Genomic DNA, 27,678 nt, shown 5'->3' on the forward strand with positions numbered 1-27,678 from the left:
TCTTGGCTATTATGGGATCAGCTTCAAATACAAGTGCTTGAACTAGTACTGTGTCTGTTTTTAATCTGCTGAGTCTTTCATCAGATAACAGACCAAGAAGCTTGATGGCAGGAATTGGGGTTTTAGTCATGTTTTTGTTGTGTGATTGCAGTGAAACAGAGCCGGGCAAGTGGATTCTTTCTTGAATGCTGCTGCTGAATGGAGTTTTGTTAGCTGCTCCTCAAGGCATAGCTCTTCTGATATCTCATGGGAATCATGGGGATCAGATGAATTTGAAGAGCTGCTGACGTGAAGAGGAAAAAAAAGTTCTTGTGTCTGTACAGTGATACTATTTAATTGTTTATGTGGACCTAAAATGTAGTGATGATGGTGTCTTGGGTTAATTGTTTCCAAATCAGCATAATTTGAAACCTAATTTGGGGAGTGGTGGTCAAAGCTGTGATGCACATTTTCTCCCTTTTCTCTTTTCTCCTTTTTTTCCCCTCTCCAAACCAGGATGTAATAGAAATGGCCTGAAAGTGCAATGTATTTAATGTGCTCTATACCATCTTGTGTGCTTGCTGGTTCATATTCAGCTGCGGTAAGCCACCCTGTATGAGCAGGTCTCAGACTTGCTCTCCGTTGCTGGGATAGCAGGTGAGAGTTTTGCTGCACAGGAAGAAAACAAGAGACTCTCCCTTGCTGCTAGCTCTTGGCCGCTCTGAGGTGTTGGTCATCTGTGCACCCTGGATTCTTTGGCTGCTCAGGAATTCGTTTGAGCTGCAGAATGTGGGTGTGTAGGATGCAAGTCATATGTCAGAGCTCCTGGGTGGCCAGATGTGAGCCACAGCTGTCCTAGCTGTACATGCTGAACCTCTCCAACAAGAGGCACGCAGCCCAATGCCTGTGACCAGCCTTTGTAAACTTGTGTTCAGCTCCAAGAGCCTCTTGTGTCTTTGATTCCTGCCCATACCTTTTCAAATCATAGCTCAACCCTACTCCAGGGCAGGATCCCAAACACTCTCCAACCCAAGATCCTAATCCCATGTGCTGCCCTAAGCTTGGTTTTCTATCTACCCATCAGTTATGCCAGCTACAAAGGCTCTTGGAACGAGATGGTATGGGGATGTGCTGCACTTGGAATATAATTTGTGTTACTTCTCCTGGGGCTTCAAAGCAAGGAACAGTTTGTCCTCTGCGAATATAAAATATGTGTAAACATGACTGATACTTCGTATTTAAAATGTGCTCTTTGAACTTGTTTCCCTCATCATCTCCCTCCCCTTCCCCCCTTAAACTTTGGAGAGGTCCTAGAATCATGACAAAAAATGAGAAAAAAACAGTCTTTCATTATGAATTTATTGAGAAGCAAGAAGAGCACATAGCCTAGGTACAGAATGATTCACACATCACTTAAAAGACATTACAGAACAAAGAATTCCAGGTAGTGTCCAGAAGACTAGAATGATATGAATCCAGTGACAGGGCATCGATCACTGGAAAAAAGGCATGTTCATCCTATTTGCTTTTGTTCTGTGGTTATAACAAAAGCTGTGCTAGTGGAATCTCCAGACAGGCTCCAGAGAAGATTTAAGATGTTGAGTTCTGTAACTGCATAATATGTGATATATGTGAAAGTCATCTTCTAGCCTGTGTTAGAAATTGATACCTCCATAACTAACTGCAAAAAAGTGTTTAGGCTCTCGCCTGTTCTGCCTCATGCTATTTTCATCCTAAGATGAGAGTGTTGGTATTGGATACTTTCTTCTTACAGCTGTATATATTAGAAGAAAAAAGTAGGCTACTGTGTGCGTTTAGAGATAAAATTACCACTAGAGGATCTAGCAACTTCTTGAAAATAGCGAATTCTAAAGAGGAACAGCTTCAGAATCACCATGTGAGGATTATTTTCTTCAGAATCATTGTAGCATGCAAGCAGCCTACTTGACTTGAATAGTTTTGGTAGTCTGTAGCTTTCATGAAAATGGTTTGTTGCTAATAATAGTCTAAATAATTTTTCACAGTAAAATCGGCACAAGCGACAGTGACGTGATCTTGATTAGTCAGCTTTGCTGAAAGAGTGTAATCTCCCTGTATGAGACAAATGCAAAGCAAGAGATTAGCCCATCAGTACTATATAACTGCTTAAGTTTCTGACTCCTCTTTCTAGAAACAGAATAATGCTTTTCCCATCAAGTTCCTCCAAAACCTTCCTGGTCCACATATTTCAGAGGTGGTAAAGGACATGCCCATATTTTCTGCCAAAAAACTCTCATAAGGCATATCAATGCTGACAGCACAAATTGAAAATTAAACAGTGCAAGGGAGCTTAAATGCTTTGTTGCATAAATAAAATCCCTTGATTTTATCTCATGATTGTTATAAGCAAGCACAATGTGGCCTGTGCTGTTTAGTAACTGGAAAAGGAGGCATTCAGTTCTCTGGCACTTCTCTTACATGGATCTTGTTGTTCACTGTTACTGATATGAATTTTTGTAACAGAGCATGTTGGGGGAAGTGTGTGTATAGATGACTCAATCTATAATGAGTTCCTATATAATAAAACAAGAAGTAGTCTAATTTCCGATTGTGTAATTGAAATTATGATTTCAGGCTTTGGGGAGAACTTATATCATTACAGTGCAAAAAAGATTTGAACCTTAAAGAAGCCATGGCTGTCTTGTATTGGTCAAAATGGCTCTCTTCAGACACTTGGAAAAGCACTATACAGGGAAGCGACCAAGGCAGCTTCAACAGCTTTGGAAGAGGTGAACTAGATTTTATTCACTGTGTATTGCTGGCACTGCAGTAATTATTTCTGGGTTTTTTTGCTGGAGCACAGAGGGGAGAAAAATGTGGCATAGGAGAGGTTGGCAGCAGTGACCTCCTTGCTTTGAACCACAGAATGCTCTTGCCCTGCTTAGAGCCCTTATGATTGTGGAGTAGGAGACATGGCTAGAATGAGTCGGGCTTTTTGGCATTTGCCTTTTGTAATGGGATTTTTAAAGCACTATCTGGCCTGTGTCCTCACAGAGAAGTTCAAGTTAAGAGTAAAATCTAAATTTAGAGAGAGGGCCAATGGCAACATGCTCTTGAGAATATAGCCTGGTTGTAATTCCTGTGAGGAGTGTGCAAACATCCCTCAGGCTTCTCAGATGAGGCTGTTCTTTGCAATGAGCAGAAGATGATCACTCTATGGAATCATTCCTTTTTGTCAGCATGGGAGGATGGTGTTATTTGCCTGATTGATTAATTAACAAAAGAGGCTTCTTATTCCTTTTCTCACAAGCATGTTAACTCTCTAAAAGCAACTTCTTAATAACTAATTTCCATTGCTTATTAGAGATTAGATTTAGTTTTTCTCCTTCAGGATAATTTTTTGCTTGTGGTGAAAAACGTTATTGAAAGAGGCTTGTGATCAGTCTTGGAGTTTCTAGCTCCAGAAACTAGCTGAAAATTCAGCTAATTTGCCCCAGAACCGGTCATTGGTCCCCAGTTTACTGGTCTGTGTGCATGTTTCTATGGTTTCTTCTTGTTTTAAAAACCTATTCTTCAGTTTGTCCTGAGGCTTTACTATGTAAGCATGTTAGTAAAACTGCTCCTGGAGCAGGATGCAGATTGATGTGAGCTCAGGCACTACTGTGTGAGACATCAAAAGGCAATGCTCAACACAGCCTCTTTAGGGAAGCAGGCTGCTTTGGGTGGGATAACAGCCTGCATAAAGGGGATCCAGCTCCCTGTGTGAGACCCTTGGAAAATGAGGGTCCTGGTTGCTGCTATCACCAAAGGAAGATTGAGACATATGAGATGGTAGCACTTACAGAGGCTCAATCCTCCCAGAAGCTAGCTATCCGTGTTATCACCTCTGCAGGTCTTGGCAAGCACAGTTCTTTGGGATTCATGTCTTTGTTCTGTATCCCTGTTCTCATCCTGTTTTCTTTTCCTGCCTGGAGCAATCCAGTGCTGAGCAAATTCCAGACCTCATCCTTGAGCCTCTGACATATGTTTTATGTCTTCTGCTGATGAACTGAGAGCTCATGCTGTGCCTCTCCAAGTAAATCTAAGGAGTATTTGACTGACCATCTGAACTCTATGCTTTTGCAGTGGTGACTGTGATCCTTTCTTTGCCACATTGTCAACAAGATGATGCCTTGATAGTTAAAGACTTTGCCTTCTTCCCTTCAACCCTATCTCTTTTTTGTATGTCTCTAAAAAATCCTTTGTTATGTACTGATCAAATATATCTTCATGCTGTGCCTGGTTAAGAGACAGCTGCATTCAGCATTTGAGATCTATATTTTTTTGCAGTGTGATTCGGTTGAACTTCTAGAAGGAGACTTAGCTGTCTGCAGCCAGTAAAAAGCATCTGTAATGGATGACCAGGAAATTCAGAGCAGTGCCTAGAGTATTGCCTGTTTTCTTACCTTCCTAAGAGATTATTTTCTTATTTTAAGGCTCCATAAATCCAGAGAAAGTGTTCTTGGACTAATAACTTTTACCTTCAGTTGCCACCTAGAAGACCTTGGTCTTTTTGCCTGACACCATGTATGTACAATGGAACACGTTCAATTGCAATAGCTATCTAAATTGCCTTTATAGCCAGAGAGGATGAATGAGCTTCTCCAAATTGTTCAGTTCACTAAGGACTGAGCAAAATTGCAGCCTTGGTCTCCTGGGAGTCCCCTGGAACTGCTTCTTTTCTTGCTATTTTAAGAGTAAGAGAGGGGGAGCCTGTTAAAGAACTCTGTGGCTGTCTGACTTAATACTGGTACGGAGATCTGCTATCCTTAAAACAAATTTGGATAGAAGTGCCTCTGTAACTATAATCAAAGCAACTTAATTTCATATTGAAAAGGATTAGTCATATAAAACACTGTCAGATCCAGTGTGCCAGCTGGGGAAGCATGGAATGTGCTGGTGTGATTGCTGTTAGTTCTCTGACCATGCCTCATCCGGAAAGCCATTCTGCTTGGGAACACAGCTGTGACCAACTTACCTGAGGGATTTCTTTGATTCCCAGTGTGACTGGTCCCTCATAATAGAGATGTTCTGGAAAGCAACAACGGTGATGGATGGTTAGACATGCAGCACATGAAGGAAAAAGCTGATCATAGATGCTTTTTTTGTGATGGCATTTCATAGCCTCCAGTGACAGGTATTATGGAACTGCAAAGTGTTCCATACACTGTCCTGCAGCAGCCCTCTTGAGGGAAATATCAGGATGCATGCCGCCTTATGGGGAAAGCAAGGCAGAGCTTGGGCTCAAGGAGCATGTGCAGCCCATGTGAATGGAAAAGGGGGGCACATCTTTGCACAGCCAGGTGGGCTTTCCTATGTCATCACACATCCTGAAAATGAAAGGGAAGGGGGAGACTGCCAGACTCAAGTCCTTTAGTATGAACTATTAAACACCTGCAGCTGCAGTAGTTGAACTGTACTGTTTTGGTAACTTTTAGAAAAACCAATCTGAGCTGAGTGTTTGTGTAGGTGTGGACTTCTGACTGCTTGCTGAAAATGACTTTAAAATAATAAGTACATGTCTGTCTCTCTGCTGAGGGAGCATTTGTCAAGAAGTTACATGAGGAATTAAAGTCATCACAAGTGTGTTGGTGACTGGAATAGAGCCTGGGAGTTCCACCTTCCAATCCTCATCTCCCTAACCGTACGAGGCATGCCTGCTCTTGGCTGTTGAAGAAAGGGCAACTTTGGCATTAATGGAGAGAATTAGCAAGCTGTTCTGCAGTTCCTCCTACTTTTTCATAGCTTACTGGGCCAAACTGTGCAGACTTGACTGAAAATAAAACTTGTAGATGTTTCAGTATTTCAGAATTTCTTGCACAACTTGCCCCACAAAAGTCATGGAAAAGTCTAAGAAGTGTTTAAGGATTCTTTTTTGTAGGTGTCATGAAATATTCCTTACTTTGACAGTGACAGAGGAGTAAGTGTTTCATCATGTTTATATGGGTATGCGCTGGCATTTTGATGCTTGTCACTTCTAAAGAGTTGTTTTAGTCTAGTCTCACTGTTGGTTTAAACTGTTTCTTGTGAAAGGTTGGATAAAAGCTTTGTAACCTCTTTAGATTGTATGGTCCATCTCACCATGCATGGACTTGGAAAACAGTCCACAAAAGTTCTTCCCACACATGATATGAAATGTTAGTCTTGTAATAAAATTATATGAAAGAATTATGGCAATAAGATAAACTAGGAAAAGGAGAAACCTCAGATATCGCAAATGTTCTACACCTTTGCATTAATGAGAAATTTGTTTAATGTAATGCCCTGATGATCCTGGGAGGTAGAGAAGATGCAAAACAACTCAGTGTTGCTCTGGAAAACCTAATCCCAAAACAGAGAACAGAATAAGTATGTCTTGGCTTGTCAATCTCAAACTGATCAACTATGCTACAGCAATTGTACTGTACTCATTCCTGTCTGCATCCCTGGCTAATTCATGTGGACAGCAAGAAGTCTTGTTGTTTTCCGAGAGCAGTCACCATCACTGCTCGCTTCTGTGCATGAAGCAAAAGCCCAGGAGTCTGACACATCTCCACTGCAGAGAGTGGTGACTCAAACATTTTAAAAATACAGTGCAGCCCACCTCTCAGTTCACAGCTTTAATAGACTCTAAATGGGAATTAAAGGCACTGAAGACTGCATAACTTAGGTGATGGGTGACTCCCCTGGGACTTGAGCTGTGTGTGTCGATGTGATCTAAGGCACATTGGGAGCTGCCCCTCAGGGTGGTGTGAGCCATGCAGTGTATGGGGCTCATGCTTTGTACGTCCTTTTGTTTGGTGGAGAGCCTTGTAGGACTATCTTTTCTTCAGTCAACTCACAGCCTAGCCAATCTTGGATGATAGCAGAGAAGAGTGGAGAGGAAACTGGGCTGTGAACTATCACCCAAAGTCCTTTTGCACAGGGACACAGAAGCTTCTCTTGGATCATGTGGCTTGTTAGGATCTCATCTAGGCTCTCAGAAAGCCATCCAGAATCTAAAAACATAGATGCAGCATTCAGACTCTGCAAAGCCTGTATTTTAAAATGAAGTAGGTGTCATCAGGCCATAAATTTGCTTCTGAAATGATGGCAATGCTAATCTCTCATCTAGTGTAGGTAGAAGCTATTTTTCCCCACACACTTCACTGTGATAAAGTAACTAGATGAATGCAGTCTCAGGGCTCTGCCTCAGCCCACTCTGAGAAGTTTTCCTTGATTGCTCTGATGTGTTGTAGCTATGCCTTTGCTCAGTTATCAAATAAATCACTTTCATGGGCTATATTATCCTTTAGGGAGCCTTCAAATGCAGAGCAGCAGGCACTACTTGTCCAGTTTGAGGTCCACATTTACTGCTTTATGCTTCAGCTTTACCCATATTTCGCTCTTTATAACCAGGAGTCTTGCAGTGGTTCACAGCTGAATCATATAGAGCTACTGGAGAGAGTCCAGTGAAAGGCCACTGATATAATTAAGGGACTAGAACATCTCTCCAAGGAGGAGACTGAAGGAGCTGGGACTGTTCAGCCTAGAGAACAAAAACATTAGGGGACAGCACATCAAAATGTACAAATTCCTGAAGTGGGGTTGTAAAAGAGGATGGAGCCAGGCTCTCTCTACTGCTGCCTAGTGGCAGGGCAAAGAGGCAGTGGGCACAAACTAAAACATAGGAAACATCAGGAAAGATTTTTTTTTTTTTTACTGTGAGGGTGACTGAGCACTGGCAGAGGTTGCCCAGAGAGGTTGTAGAGCATCCATCCTTGGATATATCTAAAAACCCTGCCCTGGACACGGTCCTGGGCAACTGGCTGTCAGATGTCCCTGTTTGAAGTAGGTGGAACTGGATTAAAGGACCTTCAAATGCCCTTTCCAACCTCAACAATTCTGTGGTTCTGTAACCAGTCCTTCAGAAAACTCCTGTGACCTTCCTTGCTTCAATGGGGAGGGGGAAACTATGCTGCTTTGAAAGCATGTCCCTATAGGAAAGCAGGGGCAGCCTTCATTTTCAGCCTGTTGAGACCCGTCAGGAAATACTATGGATTCATAAATCTGCTGAATTTTATCATTCTTATTCACTTTGGACCATGGAAACCTCCTCAGTGGATCAGGCTTTTCAAAGACCATTCAGTGTTCCAGTTGCATGGGGATTTCTGCTATAATTCCAGAAGTGTAAACATCCTCCAAAGCTTGAAGGACTGCAGTTTATCACAGCATCCTTATGGATTTTTAAATATGGATTTTTTTCTCCACATATTCATACATTTTTACATTCCTCCATTGAAAGAGGATGAACACATCTGCTGCAGTAAGTGTAACTGTCACAAACACTGAGCCAATCTCATTCAAAGAATTCTGTGGTCTTCCTAGAGAAAAGCCCAAATGTGGTTGCAGAAAATGCTCACACATTTGGAAGAGCATAAACCATGCTCATATTCATTTTCCCAATGAAATATTCCCCTATTTCTTTTTTGGTCTGCTGGTAATTTATGGTACCTGTCAAGCATCCTGTCATCAGTGATGTGCTTTCAGCCCTTTTCCTTATAGATTTATCTATAAAGATAAACAAAAGGGATTTTGGTAGAGCTGCCTAGAAAATATTTCTAAGGTACCACTGAATCAAGGTGATACTACTGTATTTTTGTAGCAGCTATTCACTGTTGTTTCTACCAAAAGTGACTTAGTCTTTTTCATTGCTAGTGAGCATGCCTTTAGTAGCTTTTCTGAGTCTGAGGCAAAGCTTTCAAATGTGTTAGTAAGAACTTCCTGAGGATTACTTCAAATTACTAGTTATCATTTGTCATGAAGATGCCTCTCCTTCCTGACTAAACACCTATAATGAAATTCTCACTCCTCTTTCTCAAATCTTCCTTTCACTGAAAATCTTTATGTGTTCTCACACTCTTGTACTATATAAAGGCCCTGTACATCTGCACCCACCTCTTCCTTTTTCTATGTTTTAAATATTTTTAGAACTTCAGTGCTCCATGTTGGAGTTCTTCTAGGACACAATCTTGCACCCATACAACTGACATACAGCTTCTGTGGGTGCTATGGATGTAGGAACAATGTGAATAACTGCCAGCTATAGATGTATAGTTGAGTGGGAAAAAAACTTATGTAAATACATGACCAGGTGAGAAAGAATTGCTCTTTTTACTGATGAGGAAAAGGTGAGATGAAGGGGCTAAGCAAGATGGCATTGTGTGTCAGCCCAAAGACCTAGCTTTGTGGTATAGCTGCTTTCTCAGAAACAGCTACCTATATTCTCAATGTGATAGCCAGTCTTTTAATTCATGGTATGTTCTCTACTTTTATTCACAAATATTATTTTAGAAACTTGCTCATTGTAACACCTACTGAAAGGGGCAATAATGTAAAAGAATGGAGCTCTGATGCAAGGTGGCGGTTTCTCTATGGTTTGGGGAGGGTGCAGAAGGAATTGTGCAAGTGCTCTGATGGTTCCTCTGTCAGTTGAACCCAAAAAAAAACTTGCAGAGGATGCAGCTATTTTTTTGTCAGGTAGCTTTGCTTAAGTCTGCAAGCTGTGGTTGGCACATTGCTTAATATTACCCTGGTAGATCTTCCACTCTGATTTTAGTGATTGCATCGGGAAATCTGTTAAATCTTATGTAACTGTTTTATTTGGAGGAAATGGGGAATAACCAGCACTTTCTACTAAAAAAGAGGAAGGCCTGACTTCATGTTATACCACAAAGAATTTAGCAAATTTTTTGCTATTGTTCCTAAATACACATTGGCAAATTTCCTTGCAAACTTTGAGCTAAACTTCACAAGAGACATATAGCTCAAATAAAAAGATCTTGGAATCCTGTTTATGAGTCCAAGTGAGCAGTGCTAGACGTGACCTTTGGTTAACTAAAACAGTAAATACTATATGATTATGATGAACATGAAATCTCCAGCTATATTAAGTCTTTCCAGCACAGAGAGTATTTCCAGTCATGAAAAACATGCAGCATTATAGGAGAGCAAATATAAAGAAAAAAATAAAACTTCCCTCAAATAACTAAGACTTTGCCACATCCAGCTCTTAAAAGTCTCTTTTTCTTGTAACTTCTGCCCTGCTTTTCCCCACAAGTAAGTGGATCAACAAAACCCATAGAAGGATAATGTTCTGTCTAATTTTGGGAGAGGGAGGGGCAGGCAATTTTTGGCTTCCTTCTGAAAGGCAAGCAAATTCTGTGTGAAACTATATTTAAACTCAGGTCAGGTCTGGCCAGATGTTGGAAATGTTGCCCATACAACAGGGAAAAAGAGGCTCTCCATGAAAAGCTTCAGTTGAAAGGGCTCTCTGCCCTCCTGGGTCTTAGTAGTCTGCATACTTGGCCATTCACAAGTTGTCCTTCATGCACAGGCATTAGGTCAGATTTACACCTGTGCTAATATGGTAAATTATGCCTGAATGCCTTAAATTGGTCTTCAGCTCCATTCTCCGTCCTAAAACATGAGGTAGATTCAACTGTCAACTAATTAAGAAATACCCCATTTTCAGTTTGAACCTGTATGAGAAAGTTCACTTCTTTCCCACTGTGACTTAATTACTAAATAAAAACAGCTACTGAATGAGAGGGTGTGTATTAAAAAGTACATGGCAGACGTCTTTGCACTAAAATAGGGATACTTCTAAATGAAGATATATAGTATTATTTAAACAACCAACTATGTGTTTATGTCGTAATGTACTTCAATTAGCAGAAACAATCGCCTGACAATTTAAGATTTAGAGACTTGGAAGCCTCAGGAGGTTTTGGCTTTGTAGCTTAGTGTGTGAATAGCAGTTTGTGCCCAGCTCAGGACTGACTCTGCTTCTCCTTAATGTATTCACTAAAGGATGTTATTAAGCACTTCATCAGAATAAGATAGTTTTTCAGTAGGTCTGTGGGTGGGTTTTCTTCTCTTGTAATTCAATACACAATTGAAGAAACTTCTGAATTTAATTTTTTTGTCTATCTGGCTTACAGGATTTACATAATTGGTTGCTCATGCAGAATTTCTCTATTATTCTTTGTGATAGTTTTGTGCAGTGTGAAATGCCTTAGTAATTTTCCAGTGACTGTCTTAGCAGTAGTGCTGTGCATGGTCTTTAAACTCATGGCCCTTGCACATGAGTTATTGCAGTGTTATCAGCTTGAAGATGCAAGTGAATGGAAGGAAAGCAGAGCTTCTGTAACTAACTGGTGCTCTGACAACTCAAACTTCTCTGTGGATCTACCTATTTTTTAATAAAATCAGCCTAAATAGATTATCATGATGTAAGAGGGATTTAAAAATTACTGGATACATGGCTACTGCAGTCCAGAAACATGACCATAGCTCTTCCAGACATGGCACAGCTAACTTGGCATTACCTGGCCTGGGCTGTGGCAGCAGGGGCTTTGGGGTGCCCAGGCTCACCTGGGCCCAAAGATGCCTGTTTTCTGGGGGTAAGTGATAGAGCTCTAAACCAACTAAAGCATGTCTTCACCAGCTGGTAGTGTGGTTGGCATGAGCTGAAATCATCTGATTGCTGCATAGGCACATATTGAACAGAAACAAGATGCAGACCATAGATGGTAGCAAATAGTATCTCGTTCAAAATATCCTTATTCAAGCATATTTCCTCATAAAGTGATTAAAGAATTGCCTTTAAGGACAGGAGGTGTGACTTGCTTAATAGTGAAGAGCATGTTCTGAGCGGCTGTTTGTTTGCTCAGCCATTTCTTTACAGAACTGGCCTTTATTTTTGTCATACTTCTTGCCATGTGACAAGACATGCCTCTAAACAGGGCTTATGAACCTCTCTGCTGGTGGATGGGGGTCACATAACCACAGTTATTTTTAATGGACTTGAAATCCCATGTGAGTGCAATGTTCTGTGATTAAAAGTAAAGCAAACAAACAGGTTGGGGGGGAAAGCAGGCCCTTAAATTAAAATGTCTCTGTCCTACTGTGTTCCTGTCACCCATTAACATGCTGGTGAAGTAAACAGAACATTACAATGTATTGGTGCAGTCAACAGCACAGCGGGTGCATCCTGCTTGGAGTATTCAGTAGCCATCAAACACTTAGAGTGCTACCTAAATTACCTCCTTTCTTCATTCCACAGAAAATAAGCTTAGCATGACCCGGCCCACAAAGCGTCTCCGAATAGGTTAAGACAGTCTTTCCATTTATGATCATGTCCAGCTTGACATAGAGTTCCTTGATGCTGTGTCCTACACACAAAGCAGAAAGAGAGCTCAGAGAAAGTGCAAGGGTAAACAGGTTTATTACTTTATTTTAAAGAAGATTCTCTTTTTTCCTCCCTGCTGTTTGAGCCATCAGAGGTTTTCGCTTCACCAAGGACTCCTGCTACATAGAAATCTGTGCTTCAGGAGCAGGTCTCCAGGCCCTTCAAGGCATATGACAGGGGACATAATAGCAGTTATCTTGATGTTAAATAAACTGTGCCCATGACTGTTTTCTGACTCTGAGGTCAAATGGCATAGCAAATCTCATGTCCTTACATCTAGACTTCTCTTGTGTTCTTAGCAGAGGGATCATACCCAATGGGCCCCTGGGAGCAACCTGTGACCTGTAACTGCTGCCTGGGAAAACAGTAACTGGCCTCAGCCAAACATGTGCCCAGGACCAGCATGGCAGCTTGGCAGTGCTAGGAAATTGCCTGCTTATGCTTGGCTTGCTGACACAGGCAGAGCCAATGAGGCTGCTGGATTTAGACAGCGGTCCTGTACTCTGACATGGGGGAAAAGTATTTGCAAATGTCTGTAGTGTGATTTTTTTTCAGGCTTGTTTACCTTTGCAGGCACCTGAAAACCGATGCTTCCTGGACAAATAGGCTGTGTGTCTCACAGGAAGGGAGACCTTTTGCATGCAAGGTAGCATTTCCAGGTGCTAAAAGACACTTGGCACACAAATTTATTTTCAGCACCAAGAGCATTACAGCAGCACTTTCATATTTATGCTCTGGTAGTACAGGATCTAGATGAGCTTGGGGCTGAGGTTTGCAAGAGGTGGCTTTCTTGTGAAAGAATCATGAAGCAAGCTATGCCTAAAATTAAACTGTGCATCCAGTTTTAACCTTTTATTGCTGATCAGTCAAGTGCTGAAGGATAAAATTTCAGCTAGTACAGGTGGCATACTGGTGGCGTGACTGTTGCCTCAGGCCAACACTTTCCCAGGACACTTCTCTGTATGCCCAGGAGGGACAGAGGGATGTCCCCATGTTGCTTTGTCCCCATTCAGTTCCCCTACCAGCAATGGTCACAGCTTTGGAAATTTGGTGAGGTACTGACACAAGGGTGTGGGTGCTGTAGCTGACTCATTCAACAAGACTCTCCCCAGAAGACTTAGCTATGAAGATAATGATCTCTAGAGCAGCCCCCCCCTTGACTCTCCATGTGTACAAATTAAGAGTAGGAGCAGAATTGGGGCTGAAGGCTGATACGAGCTGTGTGGGGTGACACAGGTAGTCTGAAGCCGAGTTGATAACAAAACTGACATTTTTGTAAGCCTGCACAGGTTATTTCAAATTTCTAAGAAACAAAGCCCATTCATATTTTATAGGAGATTGTTATCCTTGCTTAATACCAGCACTCACACATGAATTACCTGTGTATGGTGTGAGAAAACAGCAATTCACTTACTTAGGACCATTGCAGCTCTGATGTTAAAGGTGTGGGTTGCAATATCAGCACAATGGTCAATGCTGAGAGCAAAATCTTGCTGGGGATCTGTTTGAAGACACAAAGCAATGGGTTACAAGTTGTATCTTTAATGAGATACCGACCACATAGGAGAAAATAAAATATAGAAGTGTTATAAAAAAAAAAAAAATGCATATTCCTTAGAAGTTCTCCAAGAAGTGCTCAGAGCTCCCATACCCTGCATTCAATAACTACTTCTGTCCTTCCTGCCCCTTTGGTCTGAAGCACACTCAGGTGAAAACCTGTGTGAGGCTAGAATCTACTGTGTAGGAAAATTAACCAAGTTCAAAGAAAGCAAGTTCCCCACAATGGTGGGTAGCCAATACTTATTCAAGGTGGAGTCTCAGCACTTCAGAAGAACTAATCTTCCCAGACTCTGCATATTGCCATTCCTTCCACAGCACTGATAAGCAATTGATTATGAAGATGTTTATTAATTAATTTGTATCACAAGATGGCTTGGTGAAGCTGATTAGGAAACTGAATTCTGGAGTGGGATGGAAAGTCCAAAACTGAAAATAAAATTGTATTAACTGAGATACTGTAGCACTTTTTTCTGGGTCCATCATCCAGTGATATTTCTAAGCCAGAAAATATTCTACATTTCTCTTTTTCTGGGAGACTTTAGCAGAGCTGTGGGGCCAAAGGGAGCCCTTTGAATGATAATTGTCATGAACGTGATTATTTCCAGTTCCTGAAGTATCCCTTTCTCTTCAAAGAGCTCTAAAACTCTTGTAAAAACGTAATTGTTTTCCTACCATTTCCACCTTCTTCCTTGCTAATCTCCATGAGACTTAATGCTGTGCCTGAAGGCTTGCTGACATGTCACTCTCTGGTGACAGGCAGCGGCAACCACTAACAGCTCAGCTGCCACAACCAATAGAATGTGCAATTGTTTTCCAAAGCTGCGGCAGGAGGGGAAAGATTTGGCCAATTTGGAAAAATACCTTGAGCCTCAAACTTGCTTTAGGCATAGTTTTGTCCCTCATTACAGCTTTCCAGCCAGCCTGTACATCCAACATCATTCTCTGTGGGAAGAAGACAGGCAACTGTGGCATGTGCAGAAGCAGCCATAGGCTCCTTGGTTTACACAAATCTGGTAGTGACAAATATAGAATTGGGAACTGAGTTCTGTTTCTAAGTTATTGTTGCTTGAGCTAATATTCTCACTGAGTTGAAAATAACAGGTTGGGAGAATTTTCCTTTGATGCTGTGGTGAAATTTGAGTCATGAGTGTCCTCTGTGAGGCTGAGCCAGCATCCGCATAGTCTCACCCTATTTTTGTAGCAGTGCCCCACAGCTGCAGCAGCTGGCAATCATCAAGCCTGTGTGACCAAAACGTGATTGCTTAGAGGAGGTCACAGAATGAATGAAAGTGTTAAGAAGACCTGGAGGGCTTTAACTAAGCCTGGCTTTGTGAGCCCACAGATTATCAGTGTGGTCTAACAGGAGTTTCCAAGCCCTAAATTCTGGTAAATTTAAATAACTGTTTAAAGGAGGGAGATAAAAAGCAGTGGTATTTTCAAACCTCTGTGTCCCTGTGCTGGATTTTGTCCTCCACACCACTGAAGCAGTCTGCAGTTGCATAATCTGCTTGGGACAAGAAGTTAGTGCCTGGAGTTGTTTATCAAATGTGACCACCGTCAGAGGGTTGTCTTTCCTCTTTTTTCTTATTCCTGTCAGTTCCAGCTTTGTTTTTGCAGCTTCAGAAGCTGTTGGAATCGGTTAGGAGAGCAGTTTCCTGCTCCAGCTGGAAAGCATGTCAAACTTCTCTTTTCTCCAGGACTGTTGCTCCTGCTTCCCCTCTGGTTTCTACCATCTCTCAGGCCTTGGTTTCCGCTTTCCTCTGGGCTTCTGCTAGAGCCCCTCTTGCTTCTGTTTTGTGTGTGGTGTGATGATAAGGTTCAGGAAACAGCTGCTCAGATTCAGAGCAATTTGGGCATTGATGCCTACAAATAGTGCTGGTTGTCAAGTTAGTAAAATTGTTGGTTCTGCAATTTCAAGTGGGAGTTATGCTCAAACATGGCAGTAGAACATACATGAAGCTCTTCTCTTTTCAAAGAGACTAGGCTGTACTTTAATGAACAAATTAAATTGTGGTGTTAGGGCTGATTAGAACTTTTACTTTAAAATTTTCATCAGTAACTGCCTGGAAAGGGTATGTTAATTAAACCAAGATTTTTTTGAAAGCTTGGGCTTCTTACAGTGACCCTGATCTCAGGGTTAGTTCTTTTAGTTTGGATGTCTGTTTATTTCTATGGGTTGAGCTCCTTTGACAGATGACACATTTCATAGTGGATTGTAGCCATGGATGTCTTTTACTGCACTGCTAGTGATGCAGCATACGCTGCTGATATATCCAGGAGGTGTTATCTGGTCTCAGAGGAGAAGAGAGTGTGGAAGCACTCACATGAGAAATTCCAGAAAATGTGAATTGGAACACTTGGATTTTGTGTTGTTATTCTCTTGCTGAAATATGTAAAATTTTCCATTGCCAAAAGCACCCCAAATAGTTTTCTGACCCTCCCTGTGGAAATTCCTGTTCAGATTTAGCAATCCAACTTTGCAGTCTTAGATACTGCGGCATATATGAGGCCTCTTGCTGAAATAAATTGAAAGAATGGCTGTGTTAAAGCTGTGGTGCCAGGGAGTCTGGATTCCCAAACATGTAGGGAGAAACATTGCTACTCTAATGAAATTAATGAAACTGGTGGGGTTTAGCCACATGATTAGTGAAGGAGTCTGTAAATTCAGCTGGGCTTTATGCACTAAGGGATTGTGCCATACCCCTTTTGACTTAGTGAGGAGACCCTTCTGTGGCTGAGGCAATTCGAGGCAATTGCCGTTTTTGTTTTCCATCTCAGATGTACAACTGTGAGTCACTGTGTGTCTCCTATGGAGGTTTAATACTTATTCTTCCTTGTTTGCCTCAATCTGAAGTGAGCTGGTTAGACTGAAAAAAAAAATACATGTTATGTCTTTCACATGTGCAGAGCAATAACATTTACTGTTAGATCTCTAAAATATGTGGGGCTGCCCTTCAGCCTTCCACTTCCCTGCAACATTTCATGGTGCACAGTACTCTATGTTCCCAGACTTCCCTCCACCTACTCCCTTCAATCTGCTCCTTCTCCCATAATTAAGGCTAGAAACTCTTTAACTGGTTGCAGAATTTTGCTTTTCCAGTTCAGATTTGATATATCACCATATAACACTCATAATGTTGTTGGAAATTTTGCAAACACATTGAGGTTTATCAGCGAAAATCTGCTTATTGAGGGGGAAAAGGGCATTTTTTGTGTATCTAGTGAGAAGGACTTGGGCTGCGACATATTTACAGCTAGCAGGAAAGGTGTCTGAAAGCAGAATTTTGACTCAAGTTTCTCTCTAGGCAGTACTAAATTTTGGGCAACTGCTCTGGGAAATGGTAAAGTCTTTGTATTTACATTATCTTTACATTGTATTTACAATTATCTTTACATTGATTGTAAACAATCAATGCACTCCAAGATCTTTCAAGCCTGTTATTTGAACCTGATGCTGTAGCTGATGCTGAGCTCTCAATTGTATTTAGTACAGAATGTCCAGCTTTTGCTGAAGACTGGCTTCTGTAGTACAGTCCTGCTTTGTGAGAAGTGAGTTTGGGATGTACCTGACATCTTGCTACCGATCACCCCTTACCATGGCTTAGTGTCAGCTGAGCCCATGCATCCCACTGCCCATTTTGCCCTTACCCAAATACCCTTGGTGGAGATGACCAAGTACTCTTGGTGGAGATTGTTCCTATATTGACTTGGGATGTGGTTTTCCTTGTGCACTGGCACCACAGTGCAAGATTTCAGCCTGACTTACTATTTTGAGGTGCTCACAGTGATGGGTTTGGCTGGGTTCTTCTTAGAAGACGGAACAGGTGTGTGTAGTACAGCCTAGAAGCTCAGATGAGTTCCTGAACTTTCTTTTCTAGAGTTTTTTTTTCCCCTGCTTTTGTTCTTGGCAGAAGGTTGTAGGTAAATTAGCTCAGACATACTTACAGCAGTGTAACCTCAGTGACAAGGATAACAGATGGGAACTCCCTTTTGTGCCCTGGTTGCTGCAGTTGTGGGGCCAGTGGCTCCTGCCCCTGCTGAACATGGGTGTGCACAAAGGCACAGGGCTGTGAGCTGGGGCTGCCTTTACAGCCTCCTGGGAGAGGATCTCCAGGGCACAGGATGAAGTGGACAGCTGGGAATGATAATGTGCTAACCCACTGTGGCAATGTCCCTCAGAGCCTGAGCTGATAGATGACTAACTGGGCATTACAGAAACTGCATGGACAGATGGGAAGCACCTGTTCTAGGAATTTTGCTGTGCTGGTATACAACAGCCTCTGTCTTTCATTTTTCCCTCTCCCTCACACCCCCCCATTTTTAACTACCCTGTACTGGCTTCCCTCTCTTCTGAATCCGCTCTAAAATCTCATTGTTTCCATATGAGCATGAAAATCCATGGTGTGAATGAATAGCAGCAACAAGCAGATGAGCTTCACCAGTAAAAGTCCACATCTGTAAGCTCTGGAGTGGTAAGAAGACCCTCCAAACTGGTAAGCTTTGGGTGTTTCAAAATAATACTTTTCGAAGCAGTTAAGTCACAGAATGGAATGAAATGGCACAACTGCACTTGGCTAGGGTCATATAAGGACAAGCTGGTGCTAGAGGAGATGGAAATTAGCACAAGGAAGAAACATTTAGCAATTACCCAATACTCCTCACCTTCAAAGCTCTTAATAAAATTAAATCATTAGTCTTTACAACAGTCAAGGTGATGAAAGGAGAGGCAAAGAATGAGGAACTGTTTGGGATTTCAGACTTTATGTATTCATTCAACAATTTCCCTTTAATGTCTATTTAAATAAATTAACCGGAATGCTCAAGGTTATATTTGACACTGGAATCTACTTATAAGCTACTGAGGAGGAAGCATCAGGTGAATTAGCAGCTCTCTGGTTATGCATCTGCATTTCCCTGAACACCTTCAGTTTAATGAAGTTCCCTTTGGGCCTGCCTTCACTGCATGCCACTGCCACATCCAGACGTGTCTGGGAGGGGCAGAGTGACCCTCTCCTCAGAGGAGAGCAGAATAAATTGTGAGACTGACACCGGCTGTGTCTACTTTATCATGAGAATGCTTCATCCCAAGACATTTGCCTTAGCCATGACCAGCTCCAGTCTTCTGCCTAATTCAGACTGGAACTCTGGCCTAGTTCAGTTCAGTCCAGTCGCTCTGGCCTCATTTGCAGAAGTCACTGCATGTTTTATCACCTGAACTTTTCTGGCTTATTTAGGCAACATAGAGGGGAAGGAATAGGGAAGATTAGAGTTCATGTATTCTTAATGCCCTGGGGTTACAGACTGTGGGAGTTCCCCTCTGCAAATGGTGCTATCAACTTGTGGTCTCTGAGGTTGCTTAAACCCAAACCTCCAAAGCTTTTGGAGATGCCCAATAGAGTGAATAACTCTGCTTCCTTTCTGATAAAACTTACATGGCTGTAGAGAGAAGCCTGAAGGTTTGGTTTCAGTGTAATCTATAAACTAAAAAAGCCCAGGATGCTAGCAAAAGAAACTTAAAATGTGACTTCAAAAAAGAAGGTTTATGCAAGTTAAATAATTTCCAGTCCTCTCCCAAGAATACTGAACACTGGTTATGCATAGAGCAGTTATGTATTTCTTGGTTAGATTAAGGCACAGGCATTACTGGCTGGTGCTTAGTTTTGGGGCAAGGTGATTTCAGTGTCTTAAAGAATTAGTTTAAATAAAAGACAAAGATTTTGTCACTTTCTATTTCAAATAAAACTCATTGCAGAGTATAACGGATGTCCAAACGTGCAAATATTAAGAAACAGTAGCAGAGAAGGCTTCTCCAAATGTCAGGTGGAGAAGAGAGGAAGAGATTTTCTGGCACCAGGCTGATGTGATGAGGGGGAGGGAAGCCCCTGTGAAGACAGAAGGTGTGAGGGGCTCTCTGCAGCTGCAGGGCTGTATTTGGGGATGGGGGTGTCACTAGCATGCATAAAGCAGCCTTGTCAAAGACATGCCCTGAGTCTCCCTGCCTTTTCCTGCCTGAACCACCTTTTCTGAGAGCAGGCTTATTAGAGCTATTGGCTGAGGCTTGAAGGGAGGCTCAGTATCTGAAGGCTCTTGGAGTCTTTCCTTGCTTTTGCCAGAGGTGGTATTTTGAAAAGGGGGGTTTCTGTGCTTTGTGTGGTATGACAAAGCTTGATCCAAGCCTGTTTAAGAGGACTAGACTGAAAGAAGCAGGCTTTGAGACACAGCGCATATAGATCTGTACTTGATAATCCTGATTTGTCCCAGTTAGCTTGAGAGAGAAGGGCAGACAGCCCAGGCTTCAACTACAGCAGTGTAACAAGAAAATACTGCATTAATTTGGGCCCAGCAGGGACTGTATTAGAGAGTGAAAGTCTTTGTTCTTCTGTTGGTAAGAAAACACCATGCACTGGATGAATAAGGTGCTTCCAGCATCTGCCTGTATTCCTAATCAGAGCTGTCTCTACTCTCTTCAATGTGTATTATTTATTTATTTATTTATTTATTTTATTTTTTTTTGGTTTGTGTTTGGGTTTTTTGTTGTTGTTGTTGTTTGGGGTTTTTTTTTAATCATTTTTTCATAGTGCTCTACTTGAGTGAGATCTCTGGACATCGGTGTGTACCAGAATGACTGGGGATTCACAAGACACTTTCACTTGTGTCAGAAATAGAATCAAATGTTGCTGGAAACTGCCCCGCTGTCAGACACATGCCATGCTCTGGGATGGCAGCTATACCACTAATTATTCAGAACAGTAATCAGCGGCATATAAATGGGCTAAATGTTCCCATTTTCCCAGGATGAGTTTAGATCCACTACAGGAGCATGGCAGTAAGCTACAGTTGGAATGGTTCCTCTGCTGAGGAAACCAGCTGGGTTCCCACCTGCCTGATCACTGCTGGATCATTTGACAGGAACCATCCATCTTCAGGTGAAGAGGAAACTGAAGCATTGAATTAATTTGTGGTAGTTTTCAAAATGCTAGCTTTTGGCAACTAGAAGCTCTCCTGAGTCTAAAAGCAGCATCTGGAGTAGATCAAAGGGTTTTGATTTGGTACCTGGTGAATCTGTAAGGGGCATTTAGACATCTTGTCCCTGATGGCCACTGTTTCTCCCTAGTTTTAGGTTGCCTCCTTAAAGTTGGCTCAGTGACACTAACACACAATAATACTGGTGTAGTTTTTTCATTTTGAGGTGTTAATATTTCTTAGAATACTTTGGATGTTTTTCTGATGGATATTAAGTTGCTGTGAGCATCTGATCTCCTGCCTCTACTTTCTTTGCTAAACTGTAAACATAGTAGGGTCCAGAGATATTTTGAGGCCTTGATGGCAGCTCTAGATGAGATGAACTGTTACCACTCATCCTCACATTTACCTTAGTGACTCAGTGGCTACAGCAACCAATGATGTAGCAAAAGTGAATAGGTGAAAAACATGCCAAACAGTTTAGATTTATCAGCTGGAGATAAGCAGGAGAGGCTGTCACACATAAACAACCCTCTTTTGCAGTCCATGATGCAGGACCTTAATTGATTTGGAGAAGAATTTGGCTCTGTGAGGAAACCACTGAGAACTAAATTAGAGGGGAAAATTTAAAGCCTGGTGGGGGAAGTTCAGCTGAGGTTAATTTTCTCCACTACTAATTTCACTGAAAGCATTAATATTGATTTTACTGAAAGATTTAAAGTTTAGGTACTGATTCTAATGTTTCTGCCAGAGTACCTTGGAGGTATGAAATTGTCTCCTGCTTCTCTATGTCATTTACATTTTAAAACTTTCTAAGTACTCCCCCCGCAGAAAGTAGGGTAAAATGATGTTCAGAATCACCTCAAAAGTTCACAGAGAAAAAAGAAAATTCAAATCCTCTAATGAGATGTGGAGAATAAAATAGATGGGATAGTTTTAATTCATGGAGGGATCAAAATTTTAAAAGAAGATTTGCATGTGCACTCATAACTATGGTACCTTGATTCTGATGATAGTTTCAGTTTGTTAGGATCTGGTGCCAGAAATATACATGTACACATCTGGTCTTCCCCTTGGAATAAGTAAGTTATACCAGATGAGTACAACAGCAAAGCTATGACAGTAAGATGGCTTGAACAGAGTAAACAAACAAAAAAAAGTAGTTTTCAAGTGGAATTCTTAAGTTCTTTGATTGTTTGCCCATTAGCAATCTATGCAACAAAAGATCAGAGGGGAGTTGGTGTCATGTGGCTTTAAATAATTTAGAAGCAGAAGCAATTGCTGGAGACTGTTTGAGGGAAATAAATAAATAAGTCCAGGAGAAGCATCTGGCTCAATCTGCCTGCCAAAAACCAAAAGAATAATGGAAAAATAACCTATTTTTACCAAGTGTTGAGAAGAATTTTTGCCCTGAAGAGGCATGAGTGAGAACTTTTTTGCAGACCTTCTTTCCCAGCTGAAGCTATCACATTACTTATATCCTTTAAGCGAAGAATATAAGTGTGTGGTCATGGAGGGAAAAGGACTAGTTACATTGGTTGACATAGAGAACAGAAGGTGAAGTGTTGTAAAATTAGTGCTGCAGTGATGCCAGTTTAACAGTACTGTTTAGAAATTGGTATTGCTGATTGAGCAGGGCTGCATGTTACAGGTATATTTTTTAAAAAGGAACAAATGTAGTTTAAGAAAAATAGTATATTTCATCTATCAATATGTAGGAGAAAGTATAATGAGTGTGTGATGGGGACTCTAGTAAGCCTGAAACTCTTCAGAAAGGACGGACAAATCATCAGGAAATTGTGATCTAATTGGTCTCTGTCTCCACTTGTGTTAAGCACTAGAGTTCCCTCAATACAGAGTTTAACAGGAGTCTAGAGTGCACAATTTGACCAGAGTGGGTTTTACACCCTGTTGAGTTCAAGGGGCCATTTTAACAGAGATCCAAATCTGAGCTCACACATTTAAAGAAAAGCCATACAAATGAGAGTTTCTCTATCTACGAATGCAATTTAATGCAAGTGTGTACTGAAGTGGGCATGCTACTCTCTCCCATTGTGCCACTGAAGGCCAGGAAAAAGGTTTATAGAAAGGACACTGCTTCAAGTGTGACATAGAACTACGCAAGCAAGCATGGAACTCATTGGACATAAGTTCAGCATGACTTTCCTCTCTTTTGGAAGAGGCATTGTCACCTAAAAATAATTTTCTAGATGGCCAGATTTCCCTGGTTCTTCATCTAGCAGAAGACATGAATTATAGCAAATGTTTACCCATATCTTTATATATGTTTTATTATTTTAAAATTTGTAGATATACAGACATAAAACTTAAGAAGGGTGCAGCCAATTTCATATTTAATTCAGAAGGCTGAAATGAATACTGATTGTTTGCTCCTTCTCCTGAAACTTTAATGGTTATTAACCTTACTTCAGATGAAAAACAGAAGAAAAAAACCAAAATCAGATATGAATTTGGAAAATATATTTGGCTATATTTAAAAATCTCATGTGGTCTAAGAAGTGTTTTATATAGTCTTGGGATTATTTCTGAAGATGTCATCTTTGAATACTACTACTTTGACTCTTCTGCAGATCTCCCTGAAATTCCCCATTATTTACTCCTGTGCACAGAAAATTAAGTCCTTAATGGCTGATGGTGTCCATCCCCTTTTTTTAGAACCTTCTGCCTTATCAGTGTTGTTTCTGCACTGTAAAGCAATTTACAGTTTAAGGCAGTGGGCAGCTCTGAAATCTCCCATGTCCTAATCTAAATAATTTAATTAAATAATCACCAAATTTGTTGGTCGAAACAAAAGCAGGCATTCTGAAGCACTAAAGTGTTAATACAGGCCCACCTAACTTTCCAAGAAAGAGCTGTAAAAATAGTTTGAAAATATTTTTCATGTGTCTGCAGGAGCAATCAGCTGCTTTCCCCTTCAAAGGGGGTCCCATTTGAACACTACATAATAAGAATGTTCTCATGGCTAATTAAGACAATTAGGCTTTACATGAATGATCTAGAAGCAGGTGCTGGTAGATGTGTTTGGGCGTTTTGTTCTGTAGTCTCTGACTGCATTGCACTTTGCACTTCCAAGTGGATGCCTGTTACTCAAATAACACTGGAATCTGCCCAGGGCACTTTGTTACCGTTGCCTACCTGCCCTTCCCTTCCCAGACAATTACCTTTTAAAATGTAGCTGGAAAGATCAAAAGCATTATTACAGTGAAATTAAAAGGGGTAGAAACTGGCCATTTACGTAGCAGGTTCTTTTCATGTCTGTGCATAGACTTGCCAATTACGGTTCTCTTTTCTCAGTCAGAGATATTAACCTGTGCTGCTTTTATCTCAGGATCTCTGCCCAGGTTTCTAAAGTGATTTGTGGTCATTTGAGATCTTCCTTCATTTTTGTCACTTGTTTCTGGGAGAAAGAGTGGCCCTAATAGGAAATGTCTTGCTATTTATAGACTGTCTCCGTGTTATGTCTCCTGCGGTTACATAGAGGAGGCAGCACAGTGTCTATTTACTCTACTTTTAGGCCACCTGTCTCTCAGCTTCATTTTCTTACCATGGACTTGCTGCTGAGAATTTTTGTCAGATTTCTTTTAGATTACTTTTTTACAGTTACATTATACTGATCACTAGGATCTTGTCTAGCCCTTTCATTTGATGCATGACTTGGAGTCCTGGTTACAGATTTAGTCTGATGTGGCTAAGTGGGAATGGAAATGCTTTTTATAGGATCCAGAGCATGGGCTGAGGCTGGGGGCCTGATGCATGCCTGTATCTTACGTGCAGGATGCAGCTGGAACAATTACTTGTGACCAGGAATTGCAACTTACTCCTGGTTACAGGAGACGGCTACACTTTCTCAGTTACCCACCTAAATTTCACTGTTGCAATAATCACAGTTGTATTAGCCCATATTTTTTACTTTAGTCAGATTTTTACCGCATTATAGGAGATGATCTGATGAACAGCAAAGCAAAAATGGGTACTTGGCTCCTCTTTAAATGCTCAAACTGAATTCTAGTAATTTGTTGAGAGAAGACATTAAGCTCCAGAAGCAAGTTGTGAAGTACTTGGTTAAAATTCTTTTAACAACCTTATATTTTACTTGATTCAATCCTAATTCACTGGTAACATCCTAGAGTCTATAGTAATAACATTAGAGGTAAAATTCTCACCCTCTTGAAACCATCAGGCAATCCTTTACCCAAGATTTTGTACTTGTTACCTCACTGTGGCTCCTGTTGTCACCCAAATGGGACATCCTCCCATATCTTCAGTAGAGCAGAAAATACCAAAGGGATTTCTCAGCCTGGAGGGATATATGGGGCAGTATTCCTCTGAAACAACTGAAAGGTATGGGTAGTTGCCTAGTATAAACTCTGCATTTGCTACCATTATAAATTTGTAATGAGAAGGTTTTTTGGGAAAGGGTCTTGTCAAATGCTAACAAGTCTGTGTCCTCCTGGGTGAGAACAATTGGCAGGACACAGATGAAAAATGGAGTCATGTTCTGCCCATCTAGTTGTGGTTTACAGTAAAATGCAGTAGGGACAAAGCTCCTCTTTCTCCTGAAAGGGTGATCAGCACCTTGTGCACCACTGTGAGCTTGCCAGTGAGTTCAGTAAGGACAGTGTCTTCTCTGAAGCAGATGTGGACTAGTGTACTTGGATTGATCCTCCTGACCTATGGATATTGGGGCTCTTTATTCTCCTCCTTTGAGCAAACTGCCAGATTATGAACTGCATCAGCAGCAATGCAGATGGTGTATCCTGGGCTGATGCTACACATATGGTAGCCTCTGGAAAAAGGCAAGGCAGGACATTGTGATGGCAGTTGTGAGTTGCCTCAACTTTAATCTGACAGAGCAATAAGGGAGAAAGTAACCTGACTTCAAACAAGGAATCTTTTTAAATTTTTTCATTGTTTCCACATCTGTGTAATCTTTTCATCTCCCATATCTGTGCCTCAGAAAACAGAAGACCACTCTAAGTGGTGGGACCTGACCTTTATGATCTCTGGCTCGTGCTTCTCAAACTGTGAATTCTCCCTGAATGAATATACCTCTTAACTTTCTGTTCATGGCCAACCAAAGGAAGTGACAGAAACAAATGACTCTAAACAAATGCATATTGTTAGCTAGGCCAGTGATGTGCACAGTAAGAAGCAACATTTAACTGGCACATGCCAGCAGACAAATTCATCATATTTTGAATTCACTCAGACTGTAGCCTGTGCCTCTGTGTCAAGGCATCTCATGCTGACTGAGACCTGTTAAGGGAACAGAATTCACTTATGCAATAAAATCTTACAAGAATGAAGGCAATACCAAAGTCTGTATTCAATATCTAATTAAATATTTTCTTAATGCGTTATACCCATTCATAGAATGTGAAGCCTGACTTTAGTCCCCTGGGAGCAGGCCAGTAAAGAATAGCATTACAAATATTTATTTACTTCTCTTGTCCCTCACTGGCTTTATTTTAATGGGTGTGCAAAAACGCATGAAAGCTACAGGCGAGGAAAAGCCCCCGGGAAAACCCTTTGTAACTGGATGAATTGGAAAAACAAACTCTGGGGTGCTCATTTGCCATGAATCTCTTTTCAAATCACGTGCGGAAAATGAATGAGGCGTCTGTGAATCTAATTCCCTTTGTCCCAGTTGTAAAGCATATCAGCACAATAGGCGAGGCACACGGCCAGCAAAGCAAGAGGTGGAAAGCAGGCACCATTCAGTGAATTCATTTTCAGTCAATTCCAGTGTCGCTTGCTCCTTTTCTTCTCTACAGATTTAAAGAACAAACAGTACCCTGTGATCCCTTGGAAATGCCTTTGGTGAGGGCTGCTGCTGAAGTCTCGCTAAGCACAGTGGCAATGGCAGAGAACACGAATCCTTCCCACTGTCACACTGGGTCCCTTGTCATTCCAAGTGGGAGGACAGAAAGCACATCACCACAGCCTCATCGCACATTAGGAAAGCAGCAGATCAGCGAATTGAAGAGCCTGTTTCATCCCAGCGGTAAAACAGTTAAAGACCTAGAGTCTTCCTATTTGTTTTTTTTTATCATAACTTCAAGATCTTAGTCATCTCTTTCATGCTAAACTGGTTTTTTCACAGTGGTTTATTATTCTGAATTTAGTTATATTATTTCCTCTTTATTATCTTCTAAATACAGTTAGATTTTTGTGTGTGTGAACCAAAACCAGCTATACTTGAAATGCGAAAAATATTTGAGATGTGAAACCCAGTGCAGGTTTGGGAGTGTAACCCTTCCTTTCACTGCCTGGCTTATAAGCATCACTCACTGCATAAGAACAACTCTGTTGAGCAGGTACAAGGCAAATGGAAATGTAAAAAAATCTCACCACAGCTTTTGTAATGTATTTCCAAGTTGTCCTCTTTGCAGACTGTGTGTGTAGGCCATTCTGTGCTGGCATTGATGTAAAGCAGGACTAAGATGAAAAGAAGAGCATTTGATGTCTTCATGGTGGTGGTGGTGGTAGTTTGCAGGATCACTTCTGTCTCTTGCTAACACTCTGGAGGGAGGTGTTCCTTCCTTTCTCCAAGGGACACAGGACTTAAAACATTTGTGCCTGCAAAAGGGGTAAGTGAGCCAGTGCAGCCTCAGCTTCTCACAATGTGGTATAAACAAGAGGCTAATCAGAATTGGAGGGTGCTATTTCCTTGTACTTCTGCTTTCTGCTTGGTGTTCAACTAATGACAAATGAGCTAATCACACTATTCACTGCCCGGCACAGTCCTGCCTTGGTGCCTGCTGGAACAATGCAGTAATGTGTTTATTTCTCCTGTTGCTGCCAGTTCCTGCTCTTGAAGTCAAAGCATTTGGGACAAGACTTCAGACAGGCTTATTTTGCAGCCTTCTGGCTGAAAAAAAGTTGCAATCCAAATTGCCCCATCTTAATCACACAAAGTCAGCCCA

At 41.3% G+C, this 27,678-nt stretch overlaps 1 protein-coding gene across 1 annotated transcript; it reads right to left on the reverse strand.

The window, feature by feature from the left end:
- Positions 1–1,321: 1,321 nt before the first annotated feature.
- LY86 (lymphocyte antigen 86) lies at positions 1,322–27,434 on the reverse strand. The gene is made up of 5 exons (XM_058833557.1): positions 27,104–27,434; positions 13,623–13,709; positions 12,063–12,191; positions 4,976–5,028; positions 1,322–2,070 (listed from the first exon to the last, which is right to left on the reverse strand). Exons 1-5 carry the CDS (start codon positions 27,222–27,224, stop codon positions 1,975–1,977), a joined length of 486 nt encoding a protein of 161 aa, XP_058689540.1. The 5' UTR covers positions 27,225–27,434; the 3' UTR covers positions 1,322–1,974.
- Positions 27,435–27,678: the final 244 nt, after the last annotated feature.

Source organism: Poecile atricapillus, chromosome 2, assembly GCF_030490865.1.
Source record: "Poecile atricapillus isolate bPoeAtr1 chromosome 2, bPoeAtr1.hap1, whole genome shotgun sequence".
NCBI lineage: Eukaryota > Metazoa > Chordata > Aves > Passeriformes > Paridae > Poecile > Poecile atricapillus.